This window comes from Meleagris gallopavo, chromosome 6 (genome assembly GCF_000146605.3).
Source record: "Meleagris gallopavo isolate NT-WF06-2002-E0010 breed Aviagen turkey brand Nicholas breeding stock chromosome 6, Turkey_5.1, whole genome shotgun sequence".
Lineage (NCBI taxonomy): Eukaryota > Metazoa > Chordata > Aves > Galliformes > Phasianidae > Meleagris > Meleagris gallopavo.
In genome coordinates, this window is record NC_015016.2 from 5,531,271 (window position 1) to 5,547,975 (window position 16,705).

Genomic DNA, 16,705 nt, shown 5'->3' on the forward strand with positions numbered 1-16,705 from the left:
CCTTTTTCCTTTCCCTTTGCTTTTCCCTTTCCCCTTCCGCTTCTGCTTCCGCTTCCGCTTCCCTTCCCTCCTTTGCTTGCTCATCTCACACTGTAGAGGAGGGACAGCCCCTGCAGAAGCCATCAAAAGAGAACTCTCTCAGAATCAGGATGTAACAGCTCTAACTCATTGGTAGCAATACTCCAAAAAAAAAGCCACAGGCAGGTTTCATGGCCTGTGACATACTCAGAAAAATCCTCTTAAGTAGGCACCTGTGTCATCTCTCTACAAAAGTCCATTATTGCAAATCCATCGTCTCCACTACAGCTTTTGGCTTCAATTTAATTGACCAAGAGTTAGTTCCAATTGAGGTTTAAAAGAACCTAATCGTTGCTTACTGGTTTCAGGAATGAGGGGACATGAGCATTTCCCCCAAATTCTTCCTGAGATTATCACATCTTTTAAGATTAGATAGTTGGAAAAGATCTTTCCTAAAGCAATTGCTTGTTGTGAAGGTTATAACAGAAAGTGTTTCTGGTGTTTGCCTGACACTGCTGGGTTTGTACTTGGACATCTGTACTCCCCATTGAGCACCTTTCCAAATTTCCTGTTCACTGCCAAATTTCCTGTCTGCTTGTCTAAGAACTGCTCATAAATGTTCACTCGTTAAATACACTGTCATTTTCACTGAAGGCTTAAAAAATATAGACATTTTCCAGCATAGTTTCCTGGAAAGCTCTTGCTCTAGGACTTCTACTTAGAATACTTCACTGCCTGATGAGTTAAAGAACAGCTAATAATCTTTGGGTTTGAGATGAATAAGTTTAACAGCCTTTCTATCCCTAGCTGAGAATTCAATTGAATTAAATTATGCCCTTGTGTTGGATTGACTTTAAGTGACAATTAAAAACTTGCTGTGTGAAGTAAATATTGACAGCTTATGATTATTTTAATTGTTTTTGTTTTTGTTTTGCATCTGTACTCCCTGTTGATTAGCAAGGTGATTTCTGTTTGCTTTACCAGTAATTACACAATCTGCTGTAATGAGTTGCTCCAAGACAGCACTGAAATCCAATTTGTATTCTTTGGATAGTGTCTCAAAAACATGTGGATTTCATCTAGTTTCTGTTTGGAAAAGCACAGGGGAACAGAGTGACAGAAATATAGCCAAGATAAAGTAAAAATAATATAGCTCGTCACTTGGAGAAGCATCTTGTGAGTGAATTTATTAGTGCTCTCTGTGAGCTATTGAAGATCCACAGGTTACAGCGAAGCATTATTACCTCAGAGCGGGTTTCTGACTGGTTTCCTTCCAACTCCTCAAAGCAAATGCTCTTGTGGGATCTTTGAGGATGCCTCAGTGCACTCTTCTGGGCTTCTGCCAATGACATAAAACCTCCTAGCTCACTAATAGAAAAGAGAATCCCTCTCTACAAGCCAGGGAGCCTTGTTTCAAAGAAAAAAATATATAAAAAATGCTGTTTTACTCCACGTTGGCTAATTCAGGCTAAGTGGGGAGCAAAATTCCGTGTGAAGATAAGCAGTTTTAATGTCTGTTAGCAGGTCAGTGGGCACTGTAAATCTCCTTTCTGCCTCTGCATTCTTTATCTCAACACAACACATGTGAAAACATCCAAATGTCTTGTCTTATCTTGGTTTGCACCTCATGTTAGTTACCACATAGATGCCAAGTGAAGCACAAGCTGGATTTCAGGCAAGGCATAGCAAGACAAAATTTGCTTCAGTCATAGGAGAAGGAACAGGTGAAGGAAAGTGAGGAGAAAAGTCCAGCAGGAAGCAGAGCTTACATATTGTGAACTGGTTGCAGTGTGAAGATTTATTTATTAAGGGAGAATTTCAGCTTTTGAAAGTGATGTAAAAAGCTCAGCTTAGCTCAGATTGTGCTCAAATGGATTTACCAGCCCCTTCTTTTTCTTGAATAGAATTTCAACACACTTTTATTAGAAGAACGTTATGAAAACATCCTTGGCCTCAAGGTGTGGCAACAGAGTTCAGGTTGGATATTATGGTGGTTGGACTGGATGATCTTGGAGATGTTTTCCAACCTTGGTGATTCTAGGATTCTAGAATTCTAGGATTAGGAAGAATTTCTTCTGAGAGTGGTCAGGCACTGGCACAGGCTCCCCAGAGAGGTGGTGAAGTCACCATCCCTGGAGGGATTCAAGGAACTTGGAGATATGGCACTGAGGGACATGGTCAGTGGGCATGGTGGGATAGCTTGGGGTTAGACTTGGTAATCTTAGAGATCTTTTCCAACTTTAATGATTCTATGGTTCTACAAGAAAGAGAGTAGTGGATAAAATCTTTGATCTCTTGCATGCAGCCTGCCAAGCCATCTCCATCAGCATGGCAACCAAATTCCTTATGGAGTGGTGTTCTCCATTAGATGCAGGACCATCTCTGGGAAGGAGATGTGAAGCGTATTTAAGACTGCAGATAGCTTTCCATACTCTCTAAGACTGATAGAGCATTTCCCTACAATTCTTTTTCCTGATGACCAGCACCTTCACAACCGCAGCTGCTGCAGAGTGCAAAACATCTTCCCACTACACCTGAAACTTTATCCTGGATGACCAGGAGTGAAAAGGGTGCTGAAGAGACTGGTGGCAGTCAAAGGGGGATAAAAAGGGCTTAGGAGGAAACCTGAAGGCTGTCTCCAGTGGTACAGAGATGTTGGGTTGACCTTCTACTTGTCTGGGCTGTGCTTTGGAGTGCTTTGTGCTATGAAAATGAGGATTCCTTCTTGTACTCTGGCACCATTGTGTTGCGTCCTTCCTGAACAAGGAAACAAGGAAAGCCAGAACTTCAGCTATTGAAAACAGCACATCCACACTTTTTTTCTTACGCATTATGTCATATTCAAGTAATGCTGAGCCTGATCCTGCCCAGAAATAAGCATCCTTTCAGCTCAGCACCTCAACTCCCACCGGCTGCAATGGAAGTGGAGCACATCCGATGGGGCTGAGCCCCAGGGAAACGTTCTCTCAGCAATCACTATGCACACCCCTGGCATTATAAAGCTATCTTCAAGTAATAAATAATAATCAAGCGCATCCCCATCTACTCCTGACAACAGCAGTTGGCATCAAGGGGGTATCCTGGGATGCATCAGGCGGTGTGTTCATAGATCTTTTGAAGGGGAGAATATCGTTTCTGCTCATCTGTCCTATATCAAGGCTGTCTCTGCACAGCATCTGGATGAGAAGCAGAATGAAGCTGACAGTGAAGAAATTCTTTTGCTCCAAATCACAGTAGGAATACTGGATTTTCCCAAGCAGCTGCACCCATGCAACCACCTCTGCTGCAAGAAGGAAAATCCCAGCTAAGTGCTGACTCATCTAGGGGTGTCCCACAATCCCCAGAAGTCATATCAGTGCTTCTGCAATCCTTACCTGTGCTGGTAAATGGCACCCAGAGGTCTGGCAAAGCCACAATGCTAAGACCATAGAAATGTAGCACCATCTAATAGTTAAGGTTAGAAAAGACCTTTAAGATCACCAAGTCCAACCATCATCCCACCCCCACCATGCCCACTGACCACGTCCCTCAGTGCCACATCTCCACAGCTCTGAACACCTCCAGGCACAGTGACACCACTACCTCCCCGAGCAGCCTGTGCCAATGCGTTACCACTCCTTCTGAAAAGACATTTTTCCTAATGGAAAAGATGAACTGACCCATTTCAAGTGGTTGGGGTGGGAAACCCCTTTGGCATCTCGCTGGATGCAGGCACACAGCAGGAGGTTGTTCAGGCCGCTCCCAGAAATTAGCTGAGGTTTAATTCTTGGCTCACAGCCATCTGCCTGGGGAATACTCTGGAGCTGTTAGAAAAGCCTGAGCAGGTGTGAAGGAGTGACAGATTAAGAGAACAGCAAGACATAAAGAGGTTCTTCCGGAGACTGCCAGAAAGCAATTGTGATGCAAGAACGATGTATGTAACAGCGTTTATGACAACAGGGGAGGCACTTATTGCCTCAAAACACACTGCCTTAAAATCCATGGACACAAGGAGCAGGGAACTGGATGAGGGAATGGAATATGAATAGACTTTTACAGCCTTAGTTTGAGTATTAGATGGGAAGGAAAAAAAAATTAAAGAGAAAATTCCCTCTAGACAAAAAGGCTGAGTGGATGATGTGAAAGCCTTTTTAACCTGATTTATAAGAATTAGTGCCTGGCTTTCCAGGAGATAATTTTTTGTTTATAATTAAGCCAAGCACTCATGTATCCCATCATATTACCATACATGAGAGCACTTCAGAGCAGAAGCAGACCTGCTGCTGTGAGGGCAGCCCTTTGTTATCACGTTCATCCCCATATCATGGCCAGCTTCAGAGTCCATGGCCTTCACTTGAACGTAAGGGCTGTGGCTCAAGGAGGCAGGCAGCAGAGGTGGAAGTTTGGCACGGGGCACCTTAGTATCTCTGGTGTCCTAATTTAAAGGCTTTTATTTACTTTTCTGCCTTTTGTTGCTGCTGTGCAGCTCCTGGATTTGCAGGTGCAATCATGCATTAGGCATCTGTGAGGCAGCAAATGCAGTGCCCGAGCAAAAGGGTAAACAGATACGAGAAAAGATTAAGGGGATAATAAACTTCTGCTCAGCCATGGTCGGTGCTGGAGGGAACAGCAACATTATTATACAGACCCTTTTCACCCAAGGGTATTTTAGAGAGCTAACAGAAGCTCCAGATATCTCAACTGTATTTGCAAATTCCCTCCAGTTTTCTCATTTGTAGTGAGGGTAGAGATGTAACTTCGTTCCTTTCCAAATGAGGAGAAGCAACTGGGGACCAGGGGTCTGGTTTATAATGGCACTGAGCTGCCAGGTGTCTTGTGAGAACTTGATGGAAGAGACACCCAAAGTAATCCAAGCTCTCTTCCTTCTACCTCGCATTTTAAAAATAAATAACTAAACGAATTAAGCACAATTAGAGAGAGACAGGTGTTGCTGGGGCACACAGAAAGCTACTTGAAAGCACTGGGGGCCTGCATTAGCTGAAATTGCTTATTTAAATAAGCGGCCCAAGCTTTCAGCTCAGCTGCTGTGTTCCGTTTTGGACAGCCTTCTTTTTCTTCCTCCCACTCCCCAGTCTCTCATTGGAGCAATCAGGTTAATTTGATGAAATTCCTGAGTGCACACAGCACGGGCTGCATCCTCAGCCAGGGCTGAGGTCTGTTCTCCTCTCCCAGCTTGCAGGGTGTGTAGTTAGCAGTAACCTTGTCACAGGTTTGAGGCATTAAATTGGCAGCCAAGGAAGATTCTTAAAGCTGCCCAGACCAAACGGTTTATTCCTTGGCTCTGCTGTTAATTCATCCCAGTGATTATGTGGTCTGTGCATCGTGCTGTTGGGGTCCACTTTGTTATCTGGAAGGATGTGCTTTTAGAATGGTGAGAAAACTGAAAGGAAAAAAAAAAGAAAAAAAAAAAAAGGAAAGAAAAAGGAAAGGACTCATATCTGCAACTCAAACCTACCTCTTTGTTATAGGAAGCTCTGTCATCCCAAAGGCTGTGCCCTTTGGCACCAGCAAGATTGCCTGAATAGAGGGTGTGCATGCTCCTGAAGTACTATTACAATGTAGGTGTATAGGAAGTAACCCAACTACTGTTATAAATGCAATGGCTCCTTGGGAAAAAACCTGTCTCCTTTGATTAAAGACCCTTTCCTCTCTGTGTGCTGAAAGGAAACTCATTACTGCACTTCCTACTTTACAATGCTTTTTTTCCACGCTCTTAAAATTCTCTTCTGACAGCTTTACTGGGGTTTGTATCGGTTTACAACACCAATTTCTTAAGTCACTGTCAGATAGTGAAGACATATATACCCATTCTGTGACTTTATCTCTGTGTTCATTATTTCAATAGTCTGAGAAGTGCTGCAGATCTGTTAGCTCATGAATTATGGGAGCACCAATGTGCTCCCTGTAGAGTTCTTCAAGGAGTTTGAAACATTTGGTAGCTTGCAGAAGTGCTCTGTAAAGCCAGTGCTCAAGAAGAAGCTGATACATTTTCAAAGAGCTCATTTTGCCATCCCCACGGCTTTGCTTCTCACAGGTGGATACAGGACACACCATGGCTGGTTTGTAGGAACAACACTGAGCATAATGGGAGTGACTACATCCTGATTCTTGAACAAAATTTTCTCTCAAATGTAATCTAGTATTGCATTGTTAAAATGACTGAGAAATTTAGGCATTCTTCTCATTAGCGGCATAACAGCAACAACTTGGAAGAGCTATCAGTGAGGCTAGTCTCCTTTTAGAGATCATTGCTTGTATTACAGCAGTCTGAATCCATTGATTCTTCTCAATTTTGCCTTGGAAACACCTGTAAATGCTGTACAGTGACAGACCCATGCTGCTAAGCTGTATAGATGACACAGGCTCGCTTTCAGAACACCATGCATTGGCCGGATAATCCCCATGGCTGGCATGTCTGGTGCTCAGTGCAGTCACAGGATTTAAAAGCTCTGATTTTTTTCTTGAGCATAACACTGAAAATGGGAAAAAGAAAAAAAAAAAAAGAAAGGTGTGAAGTTCATTCATCTTCCCCTGTACCCATCTCCAGGAAGCTGTCGTACAAACCCCTTCAAGATCCGTCATTTTCCCCAGCAAAGGAAATCTATCTAGATAAATTGCATATAGAAATATGGTGCATAGATACATCTGTAGATATGCACAGGTAAAAATACCTGTGAGCAAAGAAAGTGAGGAACAGGAAAGACAAATTTCCCTAAATGCCAGGATCAGATAGAGCTCAGCAACACCCATTACTCTACAGTGGTTGTTTGAAGTCAAGTTGTGTAGAGGACATTGACTGTGGTCTTGCTCAAAGCCAGGGATTTACTGGGAAACTCTGCCATTGAGCCATGTGGTAAATGCTGCTTTTTTCAGGGGTTTCCACTCTTTTAGGGTGGAATTCTTTTTGCAAAGTTACTGAAAGTGCTGAGGTTGAGTTCTTGTTGGGCTGTGCTGAAGAGCTGTTCTGTGACTGAAATCCCAGCCCATGGAACTGCTGGGATTTCTGCCATTAATGTCTGTAGAGGAAGGATCCCATCTCAGATTTAGGAGGACCCTTTTGCAGCTTTACAGATTCTTATTGCTGACTAGGTTTTGCTGACTGGGACTCGTGATAGATAGCAAACTCCAATGAAAGCATCATCTTGGGGACTTCAGAGGAACCAAAAAAAATCAAGAGGTAAAGGGGACGTGGTGCAGCTTAGAGCCAAAGTAGAGGGTACTGTTACTTGATTAGGGGAAGGAAAGGAAGATTTAGATAGAAAACTGTGGAAGCTTCTTAGTAAGATCAAGCAGGTTCTAGAAAGTACTGCAAAAACAATGTTAGAAGGAGAGCACCTGCAAATAAGAGCAATTAAAAGGCATCTTAGATCAGAAGAGGTACACAGGAGGATGAGAGAGACTCTGTAGCTTCTCCACTAACTTAGTGCCATGCAAAAGAAATCTCAAACCCAACAGCAAATTGTGAATTTTGTGGGAAACACTTAAGACAGTAGGGTTCCTTAGGATTCTCCTGAGCCCCATAATGTTCCAGTGCTGTCTGGTCCTTACTGATATTTTTGTCTGAAAATGCAACAAAACCTTTTGCAAACAGATACACTAGAAGGATTAGAAATATGAGCAGGATCACGAATGTGGAGGCTATGCAGGTCCTGCTGGTGTTTTCTGGGTGCCTGCAGGATTCTCATACTGAGCAGGGAACAAAAGCAGAAGCTTAGAGTAGCTCCAGGCTGTAACAGGAAAAAAACTTGCAGAAACTGCTGACTTCACCTTTTGCTATGATTATGTGGGGCAGTCAGCACCAATTTTGAAAACCGCTTGTTTTCTTAATTCCTAAAAATAACCTTCCAGGTCACTTTTAATCAAGTCCAAATGGCCAAGCCTGTGGGTTAGTGATTCTCCTATAAATAATATTTGACGGGGATACCTTCAAAACCAACAGATGAGCGTTTAAACAAGTTGCCACAGACTCAGTTCTGACTCCAGCCTTGTAAATCATTGCCAAATATCACACTGCTTCATGGCCTAATCCTCTGAATAGATAACTAATGCTGTGTAAATCTGTGTCAGGAGGACAACAGCACCTGTGATGTGTATCAGGATGACATTTGTGGCACTCTAGAGAAAATGGTAATCTGCTCAGATCCAAGGTCTGGTGCTGCGGGATTTGAATGGGACATCATCTGCCTTGATGGAAAAGGGAGTTAAGGATGTAAATCTGGGTTGAAGGAGGAAGCGTGCAGATGCACATAACCAGGGTGGGTTGGAAACCTTGAAAATATCTGACTTGAAGTCACTGGGCAAAGCCAGCAAAGGAGGGTGTTGAGTGCTCTTTATTGATTCATTATAAATCTGTACATTTATTTTACAGTGAATTAGATCACCCTGAAGTGTATGAGCGTGCATATTATGGTCCTACCACTGAGTATAGTATTTTTCTCATACCTCCTACCTTTCTTGATAGGGAGTTCCAAGATTTTGTGGGGTTGAGGCCATTTTCTGTGCTGATCTTTCCCCCAAAGACATAAATATGTGCCACGGTGTTGCCCTTTGGAGAATCTCCATGTGGAGATTCATTTTGGTTCCTTTTTTAACACAAGCAGATGGGCAATATGAAAGCTCTACGAACATGAAGAGCATTGAAACCCTTCCACGATTCCGTCAGATTTGAAAATATTTCAAAATGTATTTCAGTGAAATAGTCTTTGAGATGTATGAGCCTTAGCACTGAGCGCCAATTGAGCTTCCTTTCCCTTTGGAGGCTGTGCAGGAAAGAGAATAAAGTGAAAAAGTACAGATTCAAAGCCACGAGCAGGATTATTTTAGAGTCTACGTTATTAAATCAGATCAGCAATCTAGAAGACTTGTTTTCTAATGAGTAAGTGTAAGATGGATAATTGAACAGTAAGACTAAAATCTTTTATCACAGCTGGAAATGGATAGATCTTACAGGTGCTTTCATCTGGAAAGCCCTAAATTATAGCACTTACATGACTCATCATGTCTTCAGTAGTGGGAGAGGCACACACACCTTGAGAAGCATGAAGGAAACTACAGCATGGGTGTCGGAGAATGCTGCTTTCATAACAGTGATCTCTTTTCTTTGCCACTTTGTGCAAACTGACATTGAGAGGATTTCTCTGTGCTTAGTTAAAAGAAAACCAACATCTTTGAAAGTGTATTCTATAGAGTTTGCATTTAAAATGGAAAAAAAAAAAAAGTTTTGTGAGTTGGTACGAGTTCTGTATATGTGAGGATGTAAAAACTTCTTTTTCTGTTGTTCCAATTAAATGACTCATTTAAAGCTGTGTTTATGCCCACTGTTCCATTAACTTTTCAGAAAGAAAAGGCAGAAGAGAAGGAAGATGGCAGAAGCATACTAACAGCTTGGATTTTTGCTTTGTATCTTCATCCAGGTCTCCTTAATAAGCCTCATAGCCAACACTCTTGGATACTCCGAGATGGGTCCCATTAAATCCCTCAGGACCCTCCGAGCTCTGAGACCACTGAGAGCGTTGTCACGGTTTGAAGGGATGAGGGTAAGAGCACACAAAGCACCAAACAAAGTTGAAATGCACGACAACAAGCGTGTAACAGGGCCCTGTTGCACTCGGTCTAGTCTTCATTTCTTCTGCTAAAGAAAATGATTGATAATGCTGTCCCAAAACAACAAAATCAGAAATCCCTCCTTTGTCTTGATTGTAATTATACCATTACGGCTTTATCCTCCAGTGGATGTCATGATAAACTAATCCTGCTGCCTAACTTGTCATATTTCACTTCAGAAAACAGCTTTTTGGCTGAGGAAGCATCTGGCTAGCAATTACCTCTGCTTTATAAGGTACAGCAGAGGAATAACCAAGCTTCGAATTTACTCCCTGTTTTTGGCGTGTATTAAAAGAAGACTGACTGGGAAAGTTCTTAAGGACTTTTTCACTAATAATTAAATCAAAAATTAAAAATGCCAAAGATATGGAAAGCAAACAAATAAATAGAAAAATCTTTTCATTTGAACGGATCAGAGTTTTAATGTGGGATATCAGGACTGATATTAAAACTGTGTAGCTTGTGTTGTTGTTCTGTCTTTTAGTTTTGCTCTTTTTCATGTATGCAGCATACCTGTTTATTTGTAACCTATCTGCTGAACTGATCAGTCATAGGCCAGATGGGTTCTTTGTTTATTTAACTCTTTGCATCATGTATAACCTGAGAACTAAGTGCTGTATGAGCAGAGGTTACTGTTAACTGCTACTTGCAGACTGCACGTCTTTCTCATGGTCAGATGTAACTTGTGAACATGTAGTGAGCTCCATGCATGGAGCTCCTTGCAATTAACTGCTCTCATTGCAGTACCATTGCTGCAAGACAGGAGTCTAGGAGAACCTGACCTCCAACTAAAGAAACATGGTGATGGGTATCAAAACCCTTTACACATTGTTTGCCTGTTCTGGGGATGACCAATATTAAGGATATATTGCTTTGTCCCAGAGAACTTGTGATTCTCTAAATTACATTACTTTTGAGATAAAGATCAGCAAAATCTATATTCATCTGGGCAACCAAATCTGCTTTATTTTGTCCACCACACTCCTTCCAGCAAGCACAGGCAGTATTTTAAAGTTTAGCCACAAATTAGAACGACAGTAAACTGCAGATTCTCAGCTGGTACAAAGTGATGTCGCATTACCGATGTTGCTAAGGGTCTTAATCTTATGCCACCTTATGACTTCACTCAAAGGTTTTATGAAGCAGGCACAGCTTGAATAAAAGTTTGTTTCAGTAAAAGTTGCACTAGTTTAACTACCAGAGAGATTTGTGCAAATTAATTTAAAACTGATTTATGAAGACTTAGCTTCTAGTGGTAGATTTGCAAGTTCAAGCAAAACCCCTTCAACGTATTCTATGCTGACATAACAATACTCTCTCGTGACTTTGTGTCAGTTTAATTAAATTGAATTCAATCCTTAAAAACAGTGGGCAGAGTAGCCTAAAGCACTGGAAAAAATGAGAAACTGCAGAAGGAAAGAAATAACGTGAAAATGTTCACAGCTCTGTTGAGAGGCTTTCTGAGAACAGCAAGCAGTTGTCTTCCTGGACATCCTGCATGGTGTAGACACATGATGTTGTATCAGCCCAGCAGGTATCACACTGAGATGTATATAGCTGGTGACTTGGTCACCTCTTATACATCACTGCAACTGAAATGTATTCAGTCTTTCTGAGCCATCAGAGGTAGTGAATTAGCTTGTAAACTATCATAAAGTGTAATTGACAATATGTGCTATTGGAAAAGCAAATCATTTTGTTTTTAGTATGCCTAACCCCACTTAAAACGGCTAGGGATGGATAGACCTTTTGTTATTAGGAGTTTGTATGCTCCAGAATGCACCGGAAAATTGCCAGTGCAGTGATGAATTTAATCATGATAATGTTAGAAGCAAACACTGACAATAAGAAAATAACAGTTTGCTCTAGTATGATTTATTTTTTCCTAAATAAGGATTTCTGTATGGTGAGAGCAGGAGTAAGAAAGTTGTTACTGCAGCAAAAGACTTAAATGGGTGCACCTAAATTTTGGAAGCAATTGGTCCTGAGGCAAAATGTAGCAGTTTGATGGATGGCCTCAGACCTGTGACTTGGAAGCAGCCTTTGGCACCTCTCATCATACCAGAGGTATCAGCAAAGTAAAGCGAAACTTTAGTGAATAAGGATAAAGCAGAACTGTTCTCCCAACCCCAGAAAAGACATTGCAGTGAAGAAATGTAGTGAAGATACTTTAGGAACTGGAAGTCACTACAGCTCCCTACCATGTCGTGCATGTTCCATTGCTCCATCACTTACTGCATTCCAAACCATGCTGGAGCCCGTGGTAAATTAACTGAGGTCCGCCTGTCCCAAATTACACAGTCTCTGTGTCTCTGTCTCTTGTCCCTTGGGGCATTACTTACAGAGGTTCCAATTCTCTGCAAGGCTCTTCCCAGCAAAGAAGGTTATTGCAGCATTTCAAAAGGATAAGTGGGATGATGATAGACTGTTTAATGTGAAACTGATACTGGGCAAAGTCAAGGAGAGGTTGCTACAAGATACATCAGGAAAGAAATAGCATAATTAATGCTAGTTAGCATGATTTCATGGAAATAATTCTTGTGCAACTGATATGGTCCTTTGATTTGATTACAAATTGTGCTGATGATTGTAACTGTGCTGATATAATATCCTTAGATTACAGAGTGGAATCCGATACTACGGGACAGTTGTGATCAAAACACAAGCTTTATACTGAGCCAAATAAACATACTTCAAATTAATTTAAAATGGATGACAGATCTGAAAATTGTGATTGTAAATAGTGATGACATTGTAAATTCAGTGATGAGTGTCCCAGGTTGAGGGATCCGTCGCAGTAAGAACTGTCCTTAATCTGGACTTTAGCAGCATCTGGAAGAAAATATAACATCTTTGCTGACAAGACACAAAGTGAGCGGGGTAGTAAGTGATATTACAGATAAGGGAATTATACTGACTGATCTGGATCACGGGGAAAACCAGATCACTTGTGCAACATGCATTTTAATAAAACCACATACATCGTATACTGCGGGAGCAGAAAAGTAGGTCAGTCTGGGAATGTTTCTTGGAAAACAGCAGATAAGAAGGACTTAAGGATTGGGGTAAACAGCACAACACAACCTTTTGCGCAGGTCTGATAAAGGAGGTGACTATTACAGACCTTCAGTACACAGGGAAATAACATCACAAGCAGTGGAAGAGGGCAGTGCTTCCTTGGTTGGCAGCACTGAATACTGTAATCCCTCCAAAGCACTGGATCTGGGCTGTTAAAAATGGGAAATTCTCTGCAGGGATCTACCAGCATTATTAGAAATCCAAAGAAACCACAGCAGTTAGAAAGAAGCTCTGTTTTTTGATTACTCAATGCAGTACTCAGCGGTAACTCATCCACATCATAAACGGGGATGAACGGAGAGGGTATCTCTTTATCACGGAGTGCAATGATAGGGCCAAGACTAACAGATTTAAAATGAAATAGGGTGGGCTTGGATTAGGAAATAGAATTTTTTTCACTGAGAAAGCAATGAGGCACTGGCACTGCTGCCCAGAGAGCTCTGGGTGCCCCATCCGTGGAGATGCTTAAGGCCAGACTGGATGGAACTTTGGGCAACCTGGTCTGGTGGGAAATATCCTTGCCCATGGCAAGGCTTGGAGCTGGGCAATCTTTAAGATCCCTTCTAACTCAAACTATTCCCTAATTCTATGAATACATGATTGTATGGTTCTACGTTTCTATGATTTTATATCTAACAGCAGGTGAGTAGTGTATCAAACTGAGCAAACCTGACACAAAAATGTGGCACCTGCTTATAACAAAGAACCCCAAGAGTAGATAATCTCATTATCCTTTTGGTCCACCGTTTGAAATCACAACAGTGTAAATTAAATATCTCTGCAAAAGCCATGCCCAAGTTTGGTTAGGAATTATAGCTGGGGCTTGGAAATACTTCCGAGATGTCTGGTGGCCTCTGTAGCAATGGTGGGATTAACACATTGAGCAAATTTATTTCTGGATTTAAAATCTGAAAGAACTTCATCTGGGAAGGTGATCCATGCGATCAGGATGGATGGGGACCAGGCACAAGTGGTGCAACATTTATATTACTGTGAATTTGGGCATGAGGTTGCTCAGTTTCTAGAAGTCACTGAGAAAGTTGTTCCCTCTATCAGGCACTGATGGAAATGAAGGGGTATAAAACCTATTCTTAAACAAGCCCATGGATATTGCCTTTCCATGGCAAGTTTATCAGCTATTGTCATAAACTTGAATTTATGATAATGACTTGCTTTCACATATTCAGGTCTTTAAGTCTTGTCCCAGTGCAAATGAGGAGCGTTTCCAGGAGAGCAGATGGCATCAGGCTGGTGTAAGAGCAGCAGCAGCAAGGGAAGAATCAAATCCTCTCTTCATAATTCATATGGAGAGGTGTTGCAGGATTTGCTCCAGTCTCGTGTCATGTTTCATTATCTCTGAGTCATTGAACATGATTCGGCAGAGGGGAAAAAGCGGGATGCAGGCATGGCCATGGCTTTCAGAGCTGAAACCTCAGTGTCTGTGCCCTGTCATGGGGTTATGGGTGGAAGTGGGTGCAGCAGCAAGTGTGACAGTGGCTTTGTGCTGGCACAGATGGAAATTGAACAGAAATGTTGTCCCTCATAGGAAAATGAGTGAAAGTTGTTTTGACAAAGGCTGAAAGTGTCTTCAAATAAGCCCTTGGAATTTTTGGCATTTTAGATAATGCAGAAAACTTGGTTTTAAAGCAATAAAATTAGGAACAGAAAGCATTCAAAACTGAAAGTTAAGATTGGGGGGGAGGGGGAAAGGAAGTAATTGAAGTAATTAAGAATGGCCAAATAGAAGGAAAATAAAATAACATCAGGCAGTTTTTCCTATGTAAAAATTAGCTTCGTTCATAAATGCACAAAAGACAAATCTGGATTTTGAAAGAGTTATGTAATTTTGTATTTTGTATTGTAAATTCTGCTGCTGCTATACATGCTGTACATTATTTCCTTGGCAGAAAGTTGGACAGTAATACAAGAAAAGCAAAAACTGACATTTTTGATAATCAGATTCACAACTGAGTAAAATTCCATTTTTATGGACCAATATCACCAGTTTCAAAAATACAGATAGAGAAGGCAAAGATCTTAGAGTCTGCTTACCTGCATTCTTATGTATGGTTTTAAACTGTGGGTTACAGTTCTGCCTGGGTTGGTGTAGTGGATCTTTACAGCACGTCATGGGAAAATGTAAAGTCATCTTTTTGTTACACTATAATGCTTTCCCTGTTTTAATCATTCATGTTGACCAGATAGCAGACTTTGGTTTAGTGTAGCAAAATTTATCACAGATAGAGTTCATAGCCCAAGCAGTATGGAGGCCCAAGCACAGTAAAAGATTTCAGATTTTTTTTCTGGTCTATTTGAGATACTGATGTACCCCTGTAATTTGCAATTAATTGCATGATTATTAAAAGTGATCTGACTGAAGTGTATTATCCAGTAGGATCTGGGAGGTCACGGTGACTTTGCAGATTGCTTCTGAATTAAAAGATACATCTGGAAAAAATGTCATCCCTCTAGAAATTGCTTTTTTTTCTTCTGAAAACATGTAAGTAATTTTGTTTTCTTCTCTCCCATTTCACTCAAGGTGGTGGTCAATGCACTTGTGGGAGCCATCCCTTCCATCATGAACGTTCTGCTCGTCTGCCTCATCTTCTGGCTCATCTTTAGCATCATGGGAGTTAACCTGTTTGCTGGGAAGTTTGGGAAGTGCATTAATAAGACAGAAGGAGATATGCCTTTAGACTCTAAAATTATTAACAACATGAGTGACTGCATACTCTATAATGTTTCTGGCACATTTTACTGGACAAAAGTTAAAGTTAACTTTGATAACGTTGGCGCTGGGTACCTGGCTCTCCTGCAAGTGGTAAGTACAATGACCTGAAAGCACAAATGTTGTTTGTTCCTGCTGATATTATCACACCATAGGATCAGGTTAACCTCTGCAGTCTTCTTCTTTTTCTCAGCCTTATTCATCAGGGGAATTCCTTTTCTCAAGTGAAAATTATTCATATACGGCATATTAATTTGGCCTAGAGATATTTATGGCAGCTTCTGATTTTATTCTGAGTTTCTGGTGCATCACTAATGTAAGTCCTCTGGGAAGTGATTGAACTATTGAAGTGAATTAAATACTTTTTTTTTAATTTTTTAATCCAGAGCAGAGTTCAGATCCAGAAACAAAAAGTCTTGGTGCAGGAAGGACTGTTCACATGGACAGAGTCCGCTGGCCTTCCTGAATCACTTGAGCCTTCATTATTTCCTTCTCAAGAAAAAAACAAACCTCCAGCACCTTCAGCACTCAGCTGATGTCACTGCACAAAGCTGGAGTTGCAGAGGAATCTTTCAGTGATGTTTGAGAAGGACACTGGTGGCTCTCATTCTGGATCCTCGTCCTCATTTCCACCTGCTAAACATAATGAGTCAACTTGAACATAACTGTGAAACACGGCGCTGATCAAACTGTAGGAACTCCAGAGATTCTGGTCTCTCTTCAAGACCAGGGAAAGCATATTAAAGAATCTTGTTGAGGTTCAAAGCTGACTGCAGTATTTGATCTATAAAGACAGATGTAAGCCACTTCTATGACCTTTTTCAGCAGGAAATGTAGAACATGGATAAACAGGTTGTGTACACAGAGAGTGAACGTGCTGTATGACAGCAGAGCCTAATTGATAAAGCCACAGGAGAGCCATCCTCTTATCCATGCTCTGTTACTGGCCTGCTGTGTGATCTTAGGCAAATTGTTTTCCGTTTCAGTTCCATGGGGCCCTCATGTAAAGTGGTGATAATGATATTTATTTCTGTTGTTCCTAATTTTCTCTGGAGCCTAGTGATTGCAAGGGATGGATGAATGCTAGAAGTGCTGGCTATATTGCATTTTATGTACGAAGAGTGAAACCAATATCTTGCTATATATCCTTGGACATGGATGTTGCTGTTTTGAAGTGTCTGTGATGGCACTCATCACTTCATAGATAAAATCTTGCATGCTGGGTGCTCAGTTGCTCAGTTCAGTTGCCTTAGACATCCACCACCTGTCCTTCAAAGA

The 16,705-nt window shown here is 41.4% G+C and overlaps 1 protein-coding gene across 4 annotated transcripts in view; it reads left to right on the forward strand.

Moving 5' to 3' along the window:
* The window catches only part of LOC100543777 (sodium channel protein type 5 subunit alpha-like), a 589,192-nt gene that overhangs the window by 560,769 nt on the left and 11,718 nt on the right, over positions 1-16,705 (forward strand). For all 4 annotated transcript variants that reach the window (XM_019616237.1, XM_019616239.1, XM_010712352.2 and 1 more), the window contains 2 exons: positions 9,432-9,554; positions 15,239-15,520. In XM_019616237.1, coding sequence (XP_019471782.1) covers positions 9,432-9,554; positions 15,239-15,520 — 405 coding nt within the window. The remainder of the gene's footprint in view (positions 1-9,431; positions 9,555-15,238; positions 15,521-16,705) is intronic.